The sequence below is a fragment of the Centruroides sculpturatus genome, unplaced genomic scaffold, assembly GCF_000671375.1.
Source record: "Centruroides sculpturatus isolate CEXI.00-Female unplaced genomic scaffold, Cexi_2.0 scaffold40, whole genome shotgun sequence".
Lineage (NCBI taxonomy): Eukaryota > Metazoa > Arthropoda > Arachnida > Scorpiones > Buthidae > Centruroides > Centruroides sculpturatus.
Window position 1 is genome coordinate 92,446 of NW_019384602.1, and position 21,283 is coordinate 113,728.

Sequence of the window (21,283 nt, forward strand, 5' to 3'; positions counted from 1 at the left end):
TATATAAATTATATATAAATTAGGTACTGTACATATAATTATATATTAATTATATATAAATTAGGTACTGTATATATAATTATATATTAACTTAATTTATTGTAACTTTATTATAATTATATATATGCTTTCTGCCGCCTGGCAACACGCTACGGAGATTTTAGGCTAGTAAGTTGAGTTTATTATCGTCTGTACAGTATGTAAATTAGGTACCGTAAGTCTAATACAGCACTAATTTTATACATTTCTTGTGAAAGAAACACTTCTTATTCAACGTCCATAAAAAATATTTATATTAATGATGTCTCCAAAGGTCAAGTTATTTTTCTGCGAAAAATTATTTATCAGAAATCGTGGCCGCCGTTTTGTGCGCTGTTCCGCGACGAAAACAAGCTTTGAGCAACGGCGTAGTCGAACGGTGCACACTCGGTAAGTAATCCTACAATTTTTTGTTTATAGCATAGTTTATACAGATTATTCCCAAAAAATTATACGTGTTTTGGAAATGTTGAGTGGAATTAGTCTAGAATCGGTTAATTTTATTGAAGAAAACCTTTCAAACAGCCTTAGTCCGTAAACTTCACACCTATCGGGCTGCGATTGGCTCATGTATTTAATCATTCCTACAACGTAAAATTCGATTAACGTGGAACGTATCTAAGCGTTATAGGGGGGTCTACTGTATTTCTAACGATGGCAGCGAAAAGAGTACTGCCGGACCTATCCTACGGTGTTGTGACTATGCGCAATAACACAGAAAGAGTTGAGACTAAGAACAATACACTTTATTGTTCGTTCGGAAACGTATATACAGTTCCAAAAATGGCGGGATAACGACCCAACAATTCTCTTGTAGTATGATTGCACTAATTACCCCTTTCGCTGTTGAGGGGCGCCCTCGTCGTTGTATCCCTCACATATGGCCTTGAATATATTTTCAGTATAGGCGGGCTTATCTGTAATAGATTCGGCTTTTTTTTAGTTCTTTACACTTTCTGTTCTATGCAAACTAAGAGGGTCTTTTTTTATTATACCCGTTGTATATTCGGCCAGGTTCATAATAGTAGTGGCCGAGTGTTTAAAAACGGGCCCGATATATCCAGAACAAATTGCCCATGAAAAATTCTTGAAATTGGTCGACAAGATTCGATTCTGGATCGCTAGAGCTGTAGCTGACGCCTTAATCTCCTCGGTCGTAAGTTTTAGATCTGTGAGAGCCAATAAATTTATATGTTTTAATAAATTCATTGCAAAAGAAACGAAGATGTTATCTATTTTTATATGTAATTTTGTAATGTATCAATAAATGTAGAGTAAAAACAAAGATAGGCTTGAACTTTACAAATTATTTTAGATTGAATTAGCATGCCAAATTTCGTTTCATAATCGTTACCCCACCCTGAGATATCAAACGAAATAGATACCAACACATACACGCACTCCTGTCCGTTTTTGCCCTTTTTTACGTTTTTAGATTCAGGAGGATTCAAAACGTAAAGATTTGCAAAAATCCGGAGGGTCAAATTTATTACGATTCTAATTCTTTCCCGTGTTATATACATTACAAGCCGGAAAAGTAAAAAAAAAAAAAAAAAAAAAAAAAAAATCTAGCTACGAGTCACGTAACTTTCTTGACTGTTATATGATTTCATTTAAAAAATAACTGCTATATTATTAATCATAATAAATAAAATTGTATGTAATGCCATCTGTTATGCGATTTTGTTATTAAAACAACTATTTATATGATTAATTATAAAATGGCAAAATTTTGAGGACTACCTCAACATTTTGCCATTTTATAATTAATAATATAAATATGAGTTTTACAAAAAGAATTGTAAATGCTAAGAATGAATAAAATCTTCATTAAGTTAAGTCTTATCTCTCTCGAAATACGACAAATGGCATCCCTCTAGCTTTCCATCCCCTCGACCTTTAACCATCAAAATTTGATCGGCGGATGGCAGAGCGATCAAGTTGGTAACCTTCCACTCTGGGGACCCGGGATCGAATTCGGACGGGTCGAAAAATCCCCAGGAATTTTTCGGAGTAGTTCGTTCAGATAAGTCGGGGCCGTTCCCTCACCATCCGGCCGCCTCATGTAGGCCTAGCCGAACCTATAATGGGCTTGCTAAAAGAGGCCCTCTTAGTGCCCACAGGGCGGAAAGAATTTCAAAAAGTAATTCACTAAAATTTAATAGCATCGATGCCTCTTATACACAAGCTACCATGCCAAATTTCGTATGTTAATCTCCATTCTCAATATCAAATGCGCTTTTTACTTTTCCTGCTGTTATATACTGTATACCAGTGTTTTTCAACCTTCTTGAATATGCGACCCCTTTTCAAGTTAAAAAATTCTGGCGACCCCCCCTAGGGCCATATTAAAACTATATCAGTGATTTTAAAAACTATGTATTTAATTTTCTTTCTGTTGAGACAAATTGTTGTTGATTAAAATGAAAATTTCAGAAGAATCGACAATAATTTAACACATAAAGTATGAAACTTCCTTTAATTATAACATTAGGCACAGGGAACTGTTAACTTTTTTTTTTTTTTTTAGGATCTGAATTTTCAGCTTCTACTTTTCTACTTTTTATTTCCTTTTGCAAATCAGCTCAACACTTTTTCCGCTATCATTTTCTGGGGTGGGCCGTAATTTTCGCTGAAATTGTAGTTTTTTAATGTAGTGTAGGACCTACAAACACTTGTCTTTTTCTTCTACCCGCGACCCCCAGGTTGAAAAACACTGCTGTATACTGTACATAACAAGGGAAAGTACTGTATTGGAATCGTGTCAAATTTTAGGCTGCGAGTTTTTTGCAAATTTCGCGTATTGCTGGCATCTATTTCATTTAATTTCACGATGAATAATGATTAAGAAACGAAATTTAGCATAGTAGTAGCTTGATATAAGGGGGATTGATGGTATTAAATTTTGGTGCTTAAAGGTCAAGAGAGTTAGGAGATAGAGGAGTGTAACTCGTCATAGCCCAAGAGGAATCGGACTTAATGATGATTTTACTTGTTATTAGCATTTACAATTTTTTTAAAAATAAAACTCATATCTATGCTCAAAATTAAGCACTTTGTCATTTTATAATAATTAATAATATAATAAGTTTTTATAATAAAATCTCATAACAGTCGGGAAAATTACACAACTCGTTGCTGGATTTTTAAATTTTTTTCAATATCTAATTTTTTGGCTTAGATAAGCTAATTTTAGTGGCATTGTAAAAAATTGTCAAGAATGAAAAATTTCAGCTTTACGACGAGATTTAACATCAAAAAATTCTCATAATGTATAAATGGTTTTGCCTGAAATCCCACTGAAGCCAGTAATTTACGTTAAAAGTTGGGTTTAAGTCGTGATATATTTCTATTCTCGACATATCTAGGAACATGCTCCAATTTCTGTAGTCAGCACTTTTCATCATCCGTATTTAAAAGATAAAAATAAAGATGCAAATTTACATATAAACATGTATTCTACTACTGTGTGAGTTTTATTTGTAGTACAAGTAGCGTGTCGTGTTGGTTAAATAAAAGTTTAAAACATGTTTTCCTTATTAACTATAAATTTGCTATTGTTAATTTTAAAGCTTTTCTAATGCACATTGAGTCGAATAATACTTAAGCTAAGCTTTCAAGTTAATCAAAAACCTTAATAAATAAATAAAAAGCAGAAATGATTTCTCAAATTTCAACTTTAAGCAACAAGCTTATTATGTTTCTTCCACGCTCAAGATGGCGACTTCCGTCCTGCGCGTGCATATAATGGCCTAAGTTGATTCCATGGGCTGCCGCTCCAGTATTATAGCTCCATGGATGAAATGGCCGAAGCAGTAAAAGAGTCAGCTAGTCGCTCTGAAATACTCTAATTCGAATTCAGATTATCAGGAATTGTCATGGGTAGCGTGGTTCTGGATATGTCGGGTTCCATTCCAGGCGGTGTACCGGCCTTGTTGTATCTGGGACGAGTATATGATGGGCTCACATATAAAGCCATGTTTTGCCAGGCGAGAAAAGCTAAAAAATGAAAAAGTAATAAACTTTCTTCTTTTTACAATAGATAAATATATATATATATATATATATAGTGGTCAAGAGTATGCCATCTTTTTATGGTTGTCGTCAGTAAAAATATTGTTAAATAAAAAAGTTTAATACTTTAAAATTAATATTTTATTTTAATATTTTTTGTTTAATTATATATTATTTTAATTAAATAAATTAATATTGAAACGAATATAAGAGAATTTTTGGGTTGAGAAGTTGGGTTTTGATATTTGGCTTATAAATGTAACCATAAAACAATTATTTTCTAGAATGAGAATTTATTCGAAATTTAAATTAGTATAAGCATTTTTTTGTGAATATTTTCTTTCTTCCCCATCCTTTTTTTTTTAAATATATTTAATATTAATATGACGATATTAACTTGGAAAAACGCCTCCTAGTAGTTATTTTATGAAACTAATATAACACCAAAGCGTGGAAGGTTGTGTATGTAGTTTGTTTGTGTCGAGTTATGTGTTGCGGATAAGAAGTTATTAATTAATTGTTCCAGTTTATTTCTACAATATATTGTGTATATTTTGTTAAATAAGGTACATTTATAATTTATAAGTAATAATTTATTGGAATGAAATTGTTTGTTATTTTAACATTTGTGAAAAGTCATGACTCAAGCAAATTTGGAAAGTGACTAAAATAACTTTTCTGTTTTCACATGTTTCTTTATATAACAGAAGTGAACTATTATGGTTATGCTTTATTTATAGTTATATAAATATATGTTTAATGTTATAGGTTGAATAATGTCTTTTCCCAATAAAGATACGAGGAGAAGATGCTGGGATTCAAGAGATAGATTTTGGGAATGTTTGGATAAAAATCAGAATGATTTAAGTAAATGCAAGGAATATCAGCAACTATATGAAGCAGAGTGCCCAGCACAATGGGTAAATTATTTTTTGTGTATTATTACATATAATTTTTTTTTTTAAATACAGTATATGCTTAAAACATTCTGATAGTGAAAGAGATCAGAGTAATAAGGGATCTATGCCTCTTTTAAGAAAATTTTGTTAGAAATAGGTTTATAGTTTTTGTGCAGATCCTAAAATCAAGTTTATCCATTTATGAGACTTCATTTTTCCTTTTTTTGCATTTACAATACTTTGTTATTGAATACTAACCTGAAAAAAAGTGACAAATTGCATATTTTCAATTTTAAAAAATGTATTTTTTTAAGTGTGGCTTATGACCTTTTTTACATGCAAGTAACAATACAAACTTTTCAAAGTAATTTTAAATATTTGGCATAGCAATATTTTCAAAAAGTATCTCGAGCTTGTAGTCTATTTTGATATCTTTCTGAACATCTATATCCATTTCAGTGTCTTTTCAGACCATATATGTTTGAGTTCCAATATTCCTTTTCACTATCTCCAATAATATCAAGATAAAACTGTTTATTAATATGTGGAATATAACTCAGTTTTTATAATAAAGCTAAGTTTTTTTTAAATCCTGTATTTTCTTTTTAGTTTTACTGGGTCATTACTTTTTTCTTCCTGATGTTTCTAAGTCCCAAAATGAATTGAATATACTTTGTTCTGTACCTTTTTTAAGTAATACTCTACAGTTCTTAAGAGTCTCTCCAATTGATCTTGTTTCTGTGTGCTGACTTAATTTGTATAAGAACATCATCCTAAGTTTTTCTGCCCTCAGCTTCTTTCCTGCATTGGCTACAGTTGTTGGCACTTATTTCGGTATTTTCTTTCTTAGTAAGATCAACACTTTGTTCCTTACCTACTTGGATTTTCTGTGATAAAAAAAATGTCAGTCAAAAAGGATATAAGTCATTATAGATAAGCCATATTTTTTTTTAGTTTTTAACACAAACACTGGGATTAATGTAATATATAAATATTTATTTAAACCAAAAGACAATATAACATGAAGATAAATAATGTCTATGGTTCTGTTAGATATAAAACCCTTAATCCAATTTTTAATGCAAACAAAACATAAGCCACAAATATTACAGTAAGGAATTCTTAAGCCTCCTAATAATATATTTATTCAGGTGAGTCATTACTATAGAAATTTAGAAACTTCAATGGGATAATAATTTCCATTTTTTAGAGTTGAATTTGAATTAGATTTGGTTGTTTCTGTCAGAATACACATTGTCACTTTAACTTCATCTGTTTATTTGTTAACATGTTGATTTTACTGTGACTTGCAACTTTCTTGAGTGTACATTTTTAGAACATGTTTTAAAATTGACATGTTACCACCATTCTAAAGTGACCATCAATTGACCAATAGCTAGAATATTTTGATTTATGACTTGTGACCTTAATTGCTTGGCTGTATTTGATTAATCATCAGGAAATTTTAAAAAATGTGGTTTGAGGTTGAGGCAATAAGGCACATTTTCAGTTTCATTTAAACACTGAAAATAATAATAATAAAGAAAAGACTGATATAGAAATTAATTTTATTGTCTAATTAATTTCTATGATCTCAAAAATTTACATTTACTTTTAAGACATTTTACCACCATTCTAAAGTAACCATCAATTGACCAATAGCTAGAATATTTTGGTGCCTTTTTTCTTAATTTTTGAATTAAAATCACATATATATATATATTTGACTGGTTCTTTTCATTAAATGCTAACAGTAACTTAGCATCATAAAAAGAATTTTAAAAATTTAATTACTGCTGACAAAACTTAGATTTTGAGTTGTAAAGAATAATTTGTTTTAATATCTACAGTTATTTAATATGGAAAATAAAGGTTCTGCATATTGAATTAATTTTATAAATTGTCTATTTAATTATTTCTGCAATTATTATAAACTAATGGTTATATGTATATGTTACTGTGAATGACCGATATCTGGCGAATGTCAACATTCTCTGGTGAATGTCAGCATTCACATAGTTGTTTCGTGTATGTACGAAATATTTGCTAAATATCATTATTTCTCACTTACACCGGCAAATGTCAACATTCAGCATGAACTGATGGTGGTTGGATAAAAGTATTTTTATTACGTTAAGACAAAAATGCAACTTTTTAATATGTCAAAATAGGTGAAAGCTTAAGTAACAGTACATGTAAATAAACTGTTGAATCTAATACGAACAGTACATTCTAAATCATTAAAGAAAATAATACAATAATAAACTTACACATAAATTATGTGATTAACGTTATGCGATCTTATTTATTGCAACAACTTAAACTGTTATGGTACTTTGAATTGCACAAAAGTCCCTTGCTTTTACAACTGCATTTATTCATGGAACACTTCTTTTTTGCAATGACAGCATGTATAGCCTTGCCCTCCACTTTTTGAATTAGCTGCAGCTGCTTCTCTCAGTGATATTGAGAAGATATCTCATCTATGGAAAGTAACTTTTCTTTACAAATTACAAACTCATTATGGGTATAAAGCTGCTTCAGGGTACCATTTTTGTTTGTTAATTTATAAAAGTCGGAGTCTTCTATTCCAACAACAACCGCCAACACATTTCGGGCCACGGTCAACATCAGGGACTTGTATTCGTACGGTATCACCAATTTGAGCAGAAGGAAACGGCGAAGAATTTGGTGACAGACTGTTGCCTCTCTGTTGACATTGGCTTCTTGGGTGTCATTTCGACCTCCACCAAAGCTTATCTGTGCTTGTCGACATACACTGGCGATTGTTCGAATGTATAATAATATAACCAAATATTTGGTCTTTCACCAACATATTTTGTATGTGTCGACATTCACCGGAGAATATCGACATTCTCTAATTTCGGTCTTTCACAGTAACATATACATAACTCAATTATACTGAAATTATTATCTATAATCACAGATTTAATTATGGTGGATTAAGTAAAAAGGAAAAATATTGATTCTTTTAAATATGATATTTGAATATGGTACTTCATAGTACTTGATTTTGTAATAATTTTTAGATTCTGAAGCTCAAGAAATAGGTTAAGTTTTAATTAAAAAGTTTACTTTTGATTCTAATTAATACTTTCGTTTTAAAATTAAGATAATCTATCTCATATAAGGTTATTAGAAACATAATATTTACATAGATTGAGCATCCTATCAAGAATAAGCTATACAAATGAAAATTGGTAGGAAATTAGAAAAATCAGTGTCATTTAGACATCTATTTCAAATTTGCCTTTATATGAATTATAAAATTTTTCAGTATATTTTTAAAATTTTTTATTAAATAAAAAATATAATTTTCATAAAAAACTTTAAAAAATAATAAAGTACTGTAATTTATTTGTATTTATGTAATTTGATACAACTGTTTTTGTTTAGTTTGTTGCATTTATTTCAATACATTACAAACATTTGAATAGAGAATCTTATTCTTTTTATGATTTTTCTTAGGCATGCAACCTGAAAATTATTAAGTTTTGAATATTTATATTCAAAGCAAATATTTTCAACCCATTTCACTATTATGGAGTTATTTCTGTTCCAGTTTCAAAGTTCATTGATTAATTAATGTCCATGAGCATAAATACCTGTATAGTAAACAGAAATTCATATGTATATATCATAAACCATCAAATATTAATTTAGTTCAGAATATAGAGAATTTATCTTTTTTTAATTATATAGGTAACATCATTTAAATTACTAAAATACCTTGGTTGATATAACATTTCATCATTTCATAACTAAATTTATATATTCACTGTATTTTCCATCTGTTCTGGATTTGGCTTTTGAATCTTACTTGTTAGTTTATTTTTCCTTCTATTATTTTCATTTTTAATATTTTATTATGTTTAATCTCATTTTATTTGTCTTCTGTTTTTAGGATATTTTTTTTTCGTTCTATTATCGCTGAAGACACGTTCAACTTTTGTGTGTAAGCACTAATTATAGTTGTGTTCCTGAGGTTATTGAAGAAGGACAGGATATGAAGACATTTTATTTTTTTGATTTGTGAATATTTTTTTTTTTGTTTACTATTGTCCTTGGCCATTTCATTTATTAATTATTGTTTTAGTTTAAATAATTTTTTAGGGTAATTATAGTTATTATTTTCCTGACTGTTAAAGTAACAGAGGAATATTATTGTAATGGTAAAATTTCCCTTATCAAGGATTTTTTTGCATTTCTTGATGTTTTAAGGTTCCTCCTGATTCTAAAACATCAAAAAATAGGAAAGGTGTGTGTTGGCCTGTAGTTTTCATTTTAATCTCAGGACCCCATGAACCAAAAATTTAACTTGTTTGAAGTGAAGTGAGTTTTTAAAAGTTGTAGATACCATTTTTGGCATTCTACAATCTTTTAAAAATTTACTCTTGGCTCTAAAAATAAGATAGCACAATACACATTTTAACTTTAAACTGTGCTCTTACAGGGTACCCATGCCTAGAAAAATTCTTTAACAATTTGACTAATTAGTTGTGAAAAGTAATTTTTAGTGTTTAATAATTATTGTTATTATACGTGGGGAGTCTGATATTAAAGGTACAGGCCAAAATTACACTAACATTTATAATAATAATAAAAAAATATTTAATACATTCTACAAAAACTACATATTCCTAATTCCGCTGTGCAAACCACAATTTGGTTTGATTTGACGTGTGGAGTATAGTCTAGATTTAGCCCCCCTCAGATTTTCATTTATTCAGACCGTTAAAGAAATTTTTGGTGGAGAAATGTTCTGCAGATCAGGAGGAATTGGAAAATACCATTCTTGACTACTTTAAGCAACTTGACAAGCGGTAGTACCATGTAGGGATAGTACCGTGAAGGGATGTTCAAAGTAGTGTCATACTGGGATAATGTCTCAACATTTACGGCGATTATGTCGAGAAATAAACAAAAATATGTAGTTTTTGTGGAATGTGTTAACACTAACATTTATAATTAAAAAATATTTATTTTGGCCTGTACCTTTAATATCAGACTCCTCTAGTAGATTAAGTGCAAATTTTTGTGGTTTCTTTTAAAATCCGTGAAAGTATCATTTATAGCTTTATTCTGAGATGGCATAATTTTTTACTGATGAAATATATTAATTTATTACGGTACATTTTAAATTACAATATTTTAAATTTGATGAATTAGGTCGAGATTCCCACTAGCATAAAAGTGAGTTGAGCAGTGTTCAACTTTCGACACAAATACGGCTGTAAAATGGTACCATCCGCCATCAGAAGGCAGTGACTGTGTCACTGCCTTCTGATTGGTGGTCATTTAGCATTTGATTGGTGGTCATTCATCTTCTGATTGATGGAACCACAGATTTAGCATTTATAACTCAAAGAATGAATTCAGAGAAGTATCAAGGCATGCTTGAAGATCATTTATTGGAAGCTGGACCAAATATTTGTGGACCAAATTGGATCTTTCAACAAGACACTGCCCCTGTGCATGCCTCTAAATCAACAAAAATATGGTTTAAACGTAAAAATATTAATCTGATGACATGGTCTGCTAGAAGCCCTGACCTGAATTCGATGGAAAATCTTTGGGGGATGATGGTTCGTACAGTTTATGCCAATGGAAAGCAGTGTTCCACAATTCATGATTTGAAGGCAGCAATTTCAGATGCTTGGGATAAACTTAAGATTGAATTCCTTCAGAATCTAATTGAAACAATGCCTAATCAAGTATTTAATGTAATTAAGTTAAATGGTGGTTACATTGACCATTAAATTGTAAGAAAACTTTGCAATTTGAAACCTGTCCAGATAAATATGTAACAGTTTTTTGTACAAAATTTTCAAAAATATTATTTTCAGTGATAAAATGTTAATGTTTGAATAAAATTCTTATTTTGTAGTGTGGAAACATTAAATCCATGTTATTTTTAATAAAACATTTGTCACTTAATGCAGCAAATTTGGGTTTCACTTTAATTTTTTTGTGTCCGTATAAATTTGAAACGCACCTTAATCTACTTTTATACTTCTGTTTTGAAAAACAGATTTATTCTCTTAATTGAACAAAATTATTCCTTTTTTTTAAGCTTTTATTATTATATATGTTTATTTTCTACAGCAAATAGGTGTAAATAATAGATAGCTTTTTTTTCACTTTTTCAGACGAGCAATGATTCTAGAGAAAAGAATATTTATTCACAGAAAATTGATACAAAATAATGAAACAGTGTCATTTAAATTAATGAAAATGCTTTTTGGTAATATCTTGTCAAAATACATTTCCATATAAAGAGTCTGATTTTATAGCCTGATAAGATAACTTATCAGGCTATAAAATTAATAAGAATCTAGCTGTATCATTTTGAGCTGATTTCTCTTGACATACAACAGAAAAACACTATTGTCTAGTATCTTTTTTTGTGCATGATCAAAATAACTCGATCAGGTGTAGTTTTTACTTTCTTGGCTGTTATATATAACAGAGGGAAAATATGGCAGTCAGTCAAAAAATGGATCCCCCCTAGATTTTTACATTTTTAGACTTCAGACCTTGAAACGTTGAAATGCAAAAAAATTTGGGGATAATTTCTGTATGTATGGATGTTAGTGTGTATGGGGGACACGATTTTGTTTATCCTCTTTGAAGTTTAATAACTCCTGTGCTTCTTGTCAAATTTCTGAAATTTTGCAGGGGTTTGTTTATTGGGATTGATGCTATTAAATCTTGGTGGTTAAAGGTCAAGGGGTGGGGAGATACACATGACCCCCTTTATCTCCAGTAGGGTCAGACTTAACAATGATTTTACTCATTATTAGCATTTACAATTCTTTATAAAACCCATCCCTGCCCTCAAAATTAAGCTTTATACCATTTTATAATAATTAAAAATATAAAAAGTTTTTAAAATAAAATGTCAAGTTTTAAATGTTGCCAGGAAAGTTAAGCAACTCTTTGCTTTATTTTTTTTCTGTTTAATGAGTGGTATGTTTAAATAATGAAATCATCATCACTTCTAATTCTCTGCATTTTTTTTATTTTATTTCCAGTCAAGCATCCAATGATTTTTCCCTTTGAATTTTTGACATGGTTTTTATTTTCTATAAATAATTTACTGCTAATTTCAGAAAGCTAGTTTTTATTAATTAAAAATGTTTTCAGTCACAATTTGACCATCCTCAGTATATAATCTTATACACGGTACAATAAAAAATAAACCAAAATTATTTTGTTAAAAGTAAAGCATTCATGCTGGAAAAACAGAATTTGGCACTTATGTAGAAGCATTAACTAATTAATATTTCACATAAATCAGCAGCAATGCTACTGTATAGCAGTGCAGGGATTGTACTCTATAAAATGACATCCACCAGTAGCAAGCCCATCCAAGGAGGTATAACATTCAGTTATTGAATTTCTGACATTAAGAAATTTAAACACAGTGAAATTCATCATCAATTTGTAGCAGTTTAAGACAATAATGCATTGTTAAAAATGCAAGTCTGAATGGGCCAAGATGTTTCATGCAGGATGACAATCAGTACTGAACAACTGCATAGTGGCAGACTGAAGTTGGCCATTGCTGCACACACACACACACAATCTTTATTTCGTTCCCTGACACCACTAGGCACAGTTGGGTAGAGTACAGAGTGGCCTTTTGGTTTATAAATGGTAAGATTCCAAAATTAAAATAGGAACAGCAATGTATAGTGCCACATCCTTGTGGCAAGCAAACAAATTTCGGATCCTGGGTGTGAATCATGTCGAGTCATGACCCAACAGGTAGAACACATTCAACAGTTTGGTACATTGCATGTGAACAGAAGGAAAGACACAAAACAATCACCAGATGCATATGACAACATTGTGGCACATAAAGCTAGTTACTGGATGCAAGTCCTTTCAAAATATCACTTGATAAGGTACTTTAGCAAGAGGTAGTTGTCTTTGTTCTCAAGAGACTCAGATTGCAGGGCCAATCCACATTCTTTGCTTGCAACTTTTACAAGTTTCCTTATGTCATGAAGCATCGGGCAGGCATAGATGTAGGGATGAATCCTGTCCTCTTCTCCACAATAACTGCACAGCATTGAACTTGACTTAAGGAATCAAGAGATGCGTGTTGAACTGCCTATGTCCTGTAAGAAACTGAGTTAGCTGATAGTTTAGACAAAACCACTGACTGTGGAGATGCCGCTTGATGCTTTGAAAGAAGCTCCTAGAGATGTGATCCAGGGAATAGATTCCCACTCATGCTGCCAAATCTCAATCATTTCCTTACAAAGGAGAAGATTAAGTCTCAAGGCTGGAAGAATATAGTAGCCAGAGATGATGTCATGACACACGGTGGCAACCCATGCTAGCTGATCAGCTCTCTCATTCCCCAGAGTAACACAGTGCCTTCTGGTCCACCCAATAGAAAAAATTGGATCTAATTGAGATGATGTTGAAAATGTCCCTGCATAGTTGTTTAAGACTGTCCTTGTCTTTCAGGGCATGCACAGCTGCAGAGGTGTTGGTGGTGGTGATAATTGTCTTTCCAACAAGATTCTCCTCTCACAAAAGAATGGCAAGGACCTCAGCCTGAACGACTGAGAACTCTGGGTGAAGAACACCTGTCAAAGAAAAATTCTTTTCCACCTGAGAATGTAGAAAAGGCATGCACATCCAGTGCCATTACCAGTCCTTGAACCAAGAATCCATTGATGAAAACTTTGTCTACTAAATAATCCTGTCTTGCATATAGCCCCTCCTGTACACTGGGTGTGGAAGTTTGTCTATTTTTCTGTTAACCTCATTTGTTGCCAAAGGCCATCACAAATATTAATATTAATGCTGCAAATTTCTTAATCCAGAGTAACTGGCCTATCACTGTCAATGAAGTTGCCAACTGTTTTCAGATTAGACATAGCTCAATATACAGTAGAGCATCAATTATCCGAATCGACTGGGGTTGTTTGGAAAATCGATTTTTCAGATAACCGATTATGTATGAAAAAATATATTAACTTATCCCATGTTGAAATTTGTTCAAATCCTGGCATGTCCTTAAGAACCCTCTCATAGTCATGCCAGTGCTGCCAGCTAAAACACACATACCAATAAAAATAATATTGGAGTAGCCAAAGACATAGCCAAAGATTGCAGCGCCACAGCACTAGCAAAAATTTAAATTTGCTGGCTGGAAAGCTTTCGGTTAATTGACGTTTTGGTTGATCAACATCCCGATAATCTATACTCTACTGTATTCAATAATGCATGATGTTCTTAACTATAGAAATCAGATGATGACATGAGATAGAATCATGGAATAGGTTTGCAAGCAGCCAAGTCAATTTTATTAGAAGGAAATAAAAAATTTTGTGAAGTGGTGGGATACTTGCCTTAACTGTGGAGTGGAATTATTTTGAAAAATATTAAATGATATGCTTGAAAAAATAATTAAAATATCTTTTGACCTGAACCAAATATTTAACAGTTTATAATAATATGGCATAAATTCTGGGAATAATTATTTTTTTTTTTTTGTTGATTTTTTTTGGCCTTGATTAGGAAAAAAACCTTGTTTTTTTTGATTGATTTGATCTGTGCCAGACATTTCATTTATTATAATTTCTAATTATTACTATTTTTTTTCTGATTTAATCAAGTTTTTTTTCATACTTGAACTATTCAAAAAATTTTCTGTTTCAAATGCCAAATTACAAATAACACTCAAAGGTTTCTTGACAATAGTAAGCTTTTGTTATGAGTTTGGCTGAAGAATGTGTTTTATAAATTGAATATTGCATAAAATAGCATGCTTTCAGATACTGTTCTCAGTTAGCCATTTCACCAATGACACTGTGACAGTTGATATTTTAACTTTCCAATTGCTGAAAGAGCCAAGAGCCTCTTGTGCTATTAAACTACACAGTTTAACCAATGTACCAATTTTAATTTATCGTACAAAGTTACTGGTTTGTTTATATAATTACACTAGTATTGTTTAGTATGTGAAAGATGTAATTTAATTTAGTCAATATATACAAATGATCAACAATAGAAGTTTGTGTTTTATCTATTTATATATTTCCTTTCCTACTGATCTGTCATAATATTTGTAGTTTATTTCGTTGTTAGATCATCAATATGCATAAATATGATATACAAAATACATATAATTATGTTGTTATAGTGATTTTAATTTCCATTTGCAATTGACCAGTTTCTGAAATTTTTTTTTCTAATTCCAATTAAATTGTTACTTTTTTGCTGTTAATGGCACTTGGAATTTATTACATCATTTCTTCCAAAGCTCATTTTTATTACTTTTTGAAAATATTAAGCTTTCTGCACACTACATTCAGATTGGAATGGTTAAAAGTTTTTAATAACAAGTGTTTAAATGGAACTCCATGCACTAATTTGAATTGTATTGAAATTGATTTTCCAGAAGAGGAATATTTTAACTGATTCTAAAATGATTCACAGATGCACTGACATCTTTTTATTGCATCATTCATTGCAAATATGTGCTTGTTTGTTTGCTGGAAATTTTTTTTTTTTTTGCAATTGATTGATTTGTTTTTATTTGAAATAATTGATGAGAAGTTAATTTTAGTTCAGTAGTACCCAATTAATTATTAATGGCATTTGTCTCAATTATGATGCTGTCAGGAAAGTGAATGCATGGGAGGAAATCTGTAAAACTCAAAATGGAAATAGTAAGTTTTAACACTTCTGACCCAAATGTGCAGGCAAAATTTGTTTTTATGTTCTTTGAAACCTAGCATAAAAATACTATTGAGAGCTTATCACACACATGAACAGAAGTGTTCCTGTGATAAGTTCTCAATAGCATTTTTATGCTAGGTTCCAAGGAACATACAACCAATTGAGAGAACAACAAGTAATCAAGCACTAAAAAATTTGTTTTCATTCATAAAACTGGTTCTGATTTTGATCATTCCTATTTGACATAGCATACTGCAAGCTTTAAAGTCTATTGAAGAATCTATAGAATAAACAAATTTAAACAATAGATGATTTGTGTGTATTCCAGCATAGGAAGCTCGTATGTTTAGCATCTGAAAAAAATTAATTAAAAAACATTTTCTAATTTTTAGTTAATTAATACGGAGAAATTCAGTTATATTTATGAATATGCAAACATCTAAAATGATTTCTTAATTTTTATTATCTAATAAATTATTTATTATTTTTTTATGTAATAAATGTTAAGCTGTATTTCAATTTTCCTTATTACTTTTTCAGGTGAAGCATTTCAATCGAAAAAGGGAATATTTACAGTTCAAGGATAAAATGATAAATGAAAGCTATGAACCCATTGATGATGCAGCAAAATCCTAGTATTAATTTATTTTTACTTAAGATTTGTCTTTATAAACATTGTATAAAGTAGACATTTTAATTAAAGAAATTATGAATGTTTACTGCGAAATGATGTCAATGTCTAGTGTTGAAGTTTAATTACAATTTGAAAATGCTGTTTAAAAATCACATTGACTTTATAAAAAATTGAAAAAAAGAAATAAAATTTTTATTTTTAAAAAATAATAATTTTTGATTGTATCAATCTGATTGAAATGCTTTTAAATTAATATATTCAGCTAAAAAAATTTTTTATTCAATAAGATTGAAATGATTACATGCACTTACATGGCAGTAACAGAGAAACAAATGCATAATCATGGCATAATTTACAGCAATTAAAAGTGCAAGGTAATGAGTATCAGTCAAAAAAAAAAGTTATGAAAGTTATTTGCATTGTGAAAGTAGGATTTTGTAGTGTGTATTTAGATTTTTTTTCCATTCACCTGTAAGAACAAATGTCTAGTTAATATGTTTATCATGTTAAACAATGTTTTCATTCTGATCAAGGGATTTCATAGTTATTGCAAATTGTATAAAATTTTTTGAACTTTCTCAAATGAAAAAAGTTACGAAAATCTGTTTTTTATTTTGATTGATACTTGTTACCTCATGCACTTTTAACTGATATCAATTATGCTGTGATTTATGCATTTGTTTCTTCATTACTTGTCATAGTAGTTCATAATTTAGAATGAATAGCTAATCATTTAATCTCAAGATTTTTTTTTTGGTTTTTCGGTATTTTTAATAATAATGTCTAATTATTAAAAATTTTTGTTAATTACAGAAATTATTACAAGCATTTCATAAAAACTTTTTAATGTTTCTGAATATGTGGATATATACATTTTCCCTCCTGTGACATGTGGGTACTAAGAGGACAGTGTTAGCTTCAAGGTCCAAATGTACTGTACTTACACAACTCCTGCACCCAAGTCTGTAATGTTCTTGTTTCTATCAAATAATCCTTAGTCGAGAACAAATACATTTTTAAATGTACAATTGTTGTCAATAGACATTTCAAGTTGTTCTGTCAATCAGATCAATCAAGGATGCCCAAGCATAAATAAATGATATATACAAGGGCAGGCTGAAAAGTAATGCACGCATGCTTGTAGAACATGAACAAAAACAAATAGCAAGATCGGGCAAAAAGTCCATTAAAGTACAATTCTTAAGCTTCAAAATCATTTATTTATTTTTCAACATAGTCACCGTTAAGGCTAACACATTTCTCCCAACGTGTAACAAGTTTTTTCATTCCGTCAATGAAAAATTCTTCCGACTTTTCTCGAATCCAGGACTTGACAGCTCATCGTCTGAGGTGTAATGATTACCCTTGAGGTCTCTCTTAAGTAGAGGAAACAAATAAAAATCACAAGGTGCAAGATTGGGGGGAATAAGGAGGGTGTGGAATCGGTTCAAGCTTCAGGTTTCACAGAGCCTCTCCAGTTGTGTGCGAGGTATGTGGACGAGCATTGTCATGTTGCAAGATTATTGGTGCCAGGCTGCCTGTAACATGACAAACTCAACGTCAGAGGTGTTTTAGAGTCTGTATGTACTGAGAAGAATTAAAAATTGCAACAAGGTGCAACGGTAATTGCTGTGGCAGTGATCGGACTTCCGCTGCGTGTTTCATCAACAATTATGGCTTTTCCAGGCTCGCAACCACGAAATTTTATTATCCATCAATTCACAATAGACCTATCAGCAGCATCGTCACCATAACAGTCAGGACCTTATACAAAAAATAAAGCAATTTAAACTCGATAACTATCTCACAGGGATGGGCGCCGACCATCACCCAGCTGACACTGGCAAGCTAAACATCAACTACAGTAACAGAGGAACTGATAAGGGAGACTGGAACATCTTTACTGACGGCTCAAAAAGTAGCATCGGCACCGGAGCAGCATTCATTATTTATAACAGCAACTTAACGTACATCAAGCATCAAGAATACTTTAGACTCCATCCATACTGCTCGATCAACCAAGCGGAGCTCTGGGCTATGCTCAGAGCTCTCGTGCATGTCACTGCAAACCAGAAAAAATACAACGGAAGTATAAGTATTAACACAGATAGTAAATACGTTCTAAATATACTCAATTATAAAGGCAAAATCACTTTCAATGGAGCCAGAATGAACCATCTTGCCCAGAACCTTAACAAACGTAGGAACATCACCTTTTACTGGGTCCCTGGCCACACTGGAATCAGGGGCAACGAGGAAGCAGATAAGCTGGCAAAAAGGGCAGCCACCCTCAACACTAACTATGCTTTCAGTAGAATACCTCCTACCTATGTTAATAAATACATCAGTGAGAGGATACTTGATAACTGGCAGGAGGAGTGGGAATCCTCCAACACGGGAAGAACTACTTACAAGTTTCTCCCTTCCATCCACAAACGTCAACAATATAATTACATCATCCCACCTACGAGCTTACACAGACCTTCACAGGGCATGGCAACATACCAAGCTATCTCCACAGATTCAAGAAGCGTAACAACAACAACTGCGAGTGCGACAATGACTCAATTGGTGACTTATTCCACATTCTGTGGGACTGCCCCACCCATGATAGAGTATGGCAGCCTCTGTACCAACACTGTGCTCTGCATGGTCAAAACTGGCCACCTAGACCAGACTTTGTGTGTGAATCTAAAGAAACGTTTAAGATGTTCCACAACTTCATATGGAAATGTAAGGTTTTCAACACTCGGCAAAGCAACACGACAACATAATGGGCGTTCTTCCAGCCCTAAGTGCAAGACCCCAACAGGACTTACCAACCATCATTAAGCCAAAATGGCACTCGGTGTTAATGAATGTTTAACCATTGTTTACTTGATCATCGGCCAGAATGGCACTCTGTTGTATATATTTTGTATTTTTGTATTCTAATTGTTAAAATAAGGCAATTCAAGTCATCAGCGGTATCCTAACTCCTCTTATCCTTCCTACCACTACCATCCTCACTTCCATTCCCACTCTTCATATCCTCCCCAACCCTCGCCTTCCTTTTCCACCCCTCCTTTTGGGCTAAGTCTAAGGACAGCCATCTATCTGTTATAAAAATAAAATAAAAAAGCATTGTCACCATAAACAGCCTTTAAATGTAATTTTTTCAGCAGTTAAAAATTTGATAACAGCATGCTGTTTAACTGGCGTTGAAATAGCACCAGAACATGTCTCCATATTTCCGTTTCTCAAAATATACTGAATGAATGCAACAACCTCAAACTGTGCATGCACATAGAGGGGGAATGGTACTTCCATATGCCACCTGGCACACTTCTGAAAATCATTTCATTTGTGCTCTACAAGCATGTGTGCATTACTTTTCAGCCTACCCTCGTATATACACACAAGGATTGCACTGCATAGCTCCAAAATTGCCACTTGGAAATATTTTTATGACAGTGGTAATAAAATCCCTAATCAGCTTTTGACATTCAGGGTGAAATTGAAGCATAAAGCCACTTTTGCTAAAGCAAAAAAGTTTTGACCTGACAACCTGCAAAATACTGTTTAAGCATTATGATCAAATGTATTATTTGGAATTATTCATTAAAAAATTATTCCTATTTCTAAGTGACAGCTTAATATGTTACTTTCCAGACTCCAAACTGATAAGGCTACCAGCATTTGATTAATTATTAATTAAAACTGGTGGCAATAAATAATTCGAACTGGTGAAATGGTTGGCGATCTTTCTAAAACAACCCAATTTTATATATATATACACCTATGCATAAATAGTCTATAAATAATGCTACTAGCAGATAAATTGTGGTTATGCCACTTTTAAGGAAATGATCCAAATCTCATGAATTGTCAAGATTAAAAACAGTGCAATACATAATAATTGGTTCATTTTCTTTGTTTTTGTCATCATAAGATTGAAAATTTAATAAGACACCTAAAAATGATGGTCCGGTAGACATATATTAATTAAAAATAATGTTATTTCTGAATTTAATACTTTTATCTAAACAAAAACAAAATTTTTTAAAACAAATTTAACTTTATTACCTCAAATTATTTTAGAAAATTTATTCCCATCTCCTGCCTGAAAATTTTGTTTTATTGCCATTACCATACTTTTTAACATTATAACCCTGGAAAGTAAAATGGCATGTACTACGTAACATGGGGAAATATTGGAATAATGTCAAATTTGACCTTCTGGTATTTTGCAAATCTCAATATTTTGAGATCTCTGAACTAAAAGTTTCTAGCAGTGATTTGCATAACTTCCCTGGAAGCTGAGATTTTATTAAAAAATAATTTACTATGTTTATTGAAAGGAAATAATGATTCAAATTTGAAACATATTAAATGAAGTTTGAATCATTAAATTTATCAAAAAGATATAAATGAATATGTTAATCTATTAATTTAACTGACTTTCAATTAGTTTGGCTTTAATGATTAATCGTTGTAACTATTTAAATGTTATATATACTTTCATTTTAGACTTTTTCATAAATAAAACGTCTTGTTAGATATTAAATTATTAAAATTCGATAATTAACATACAATTGTTTTTTAACGATATCTAAAAATAAATTCTATTTACCATTACTCACTGTCTTATCATATATTTGCATATCACTTATACAGCTGTTTTATATGCAACATTTTGGATTTTCAGAAGAAAATATTAATTAAGTTAGGAAATTTATATGACAAAACTAAATCTAAAATAGAAAAAAAATTAATTAATTAAAATTTTAAAAAAAATGCGTGACACTTTAAAGAATATTTAATTCACTAATGTGAAAAAAAGTGTTTTATCAACCTTTCAGGAAGTGTCCTTTTGATTTTTGGAGTTCCCTCTCAGAATTAATTAAACAATTGAAGATAGACTAATTAAAAANATATATATTTTATTTTGCCATTTCCTAATAATTAATTTTGAGGGTAGTGATGAGTTTTA

The 21,283-nt window shown here is 31.2% G+C and overlaps 2 protein-coding genes across 3 annotated transcripts; both read left to right on the plus strand.

Annotated features, from left to right (window-relative positions):
* Positions 1-4,492: 4,492 nt before the first annotated feature.
* On the plus strand, positions 4,493-16,520 carry LOC111625022 (cytochrome c oxidase assembly factor 6 homolog). Of its 2 annotated transcripts, none has more exons than XM_023368030.1 (3): positions 4,493-4,619; positions 4,822-4,973; positions 16,218-16,520. In XM_023368030.1, exons 2-3 carry the CDS (start codon positions 4,830-4,832, stop codon positions 16,311-16,313), a joined length of 240 nt encoding a protein of 79 aa, XP_023223798.1. In that variant the 5' UTR covers positions 4,493-4,619; positions 4,822-4,829; the 3' UTR covers positions 16,314-16,520. The 2 variants fall into 2 exon arrangements, with proteins under 2 accessions (XP_023223798.1, XP_023223797.1); XM_023368029.1 differs by lacking the exon at positions 4,493-4,619 and adding an exon at positions 4,727-4,775 and having other exon boundaries at positions 4,849-4,973.
* A 602-nt stretch (positions 16,521-17,122) lies between these two features.
* On the plus strand, positions 17,123-20,606 carry LOC111625059. Its single transcript, XM_023368089.1, has one exon. It carries the CDS (start codon positions 18,124-18,126, stop codon positions 19,141-19,143), a length of 1,020 nt encoding a protein of 339 aa, XP_023223857.1. The 5' UTR covers positions 17,123-18,123; the 3' UTR covers positions 19,144-20,606.
* Positions 20,607-21,283: the final 677 nt, after the last annotated feature.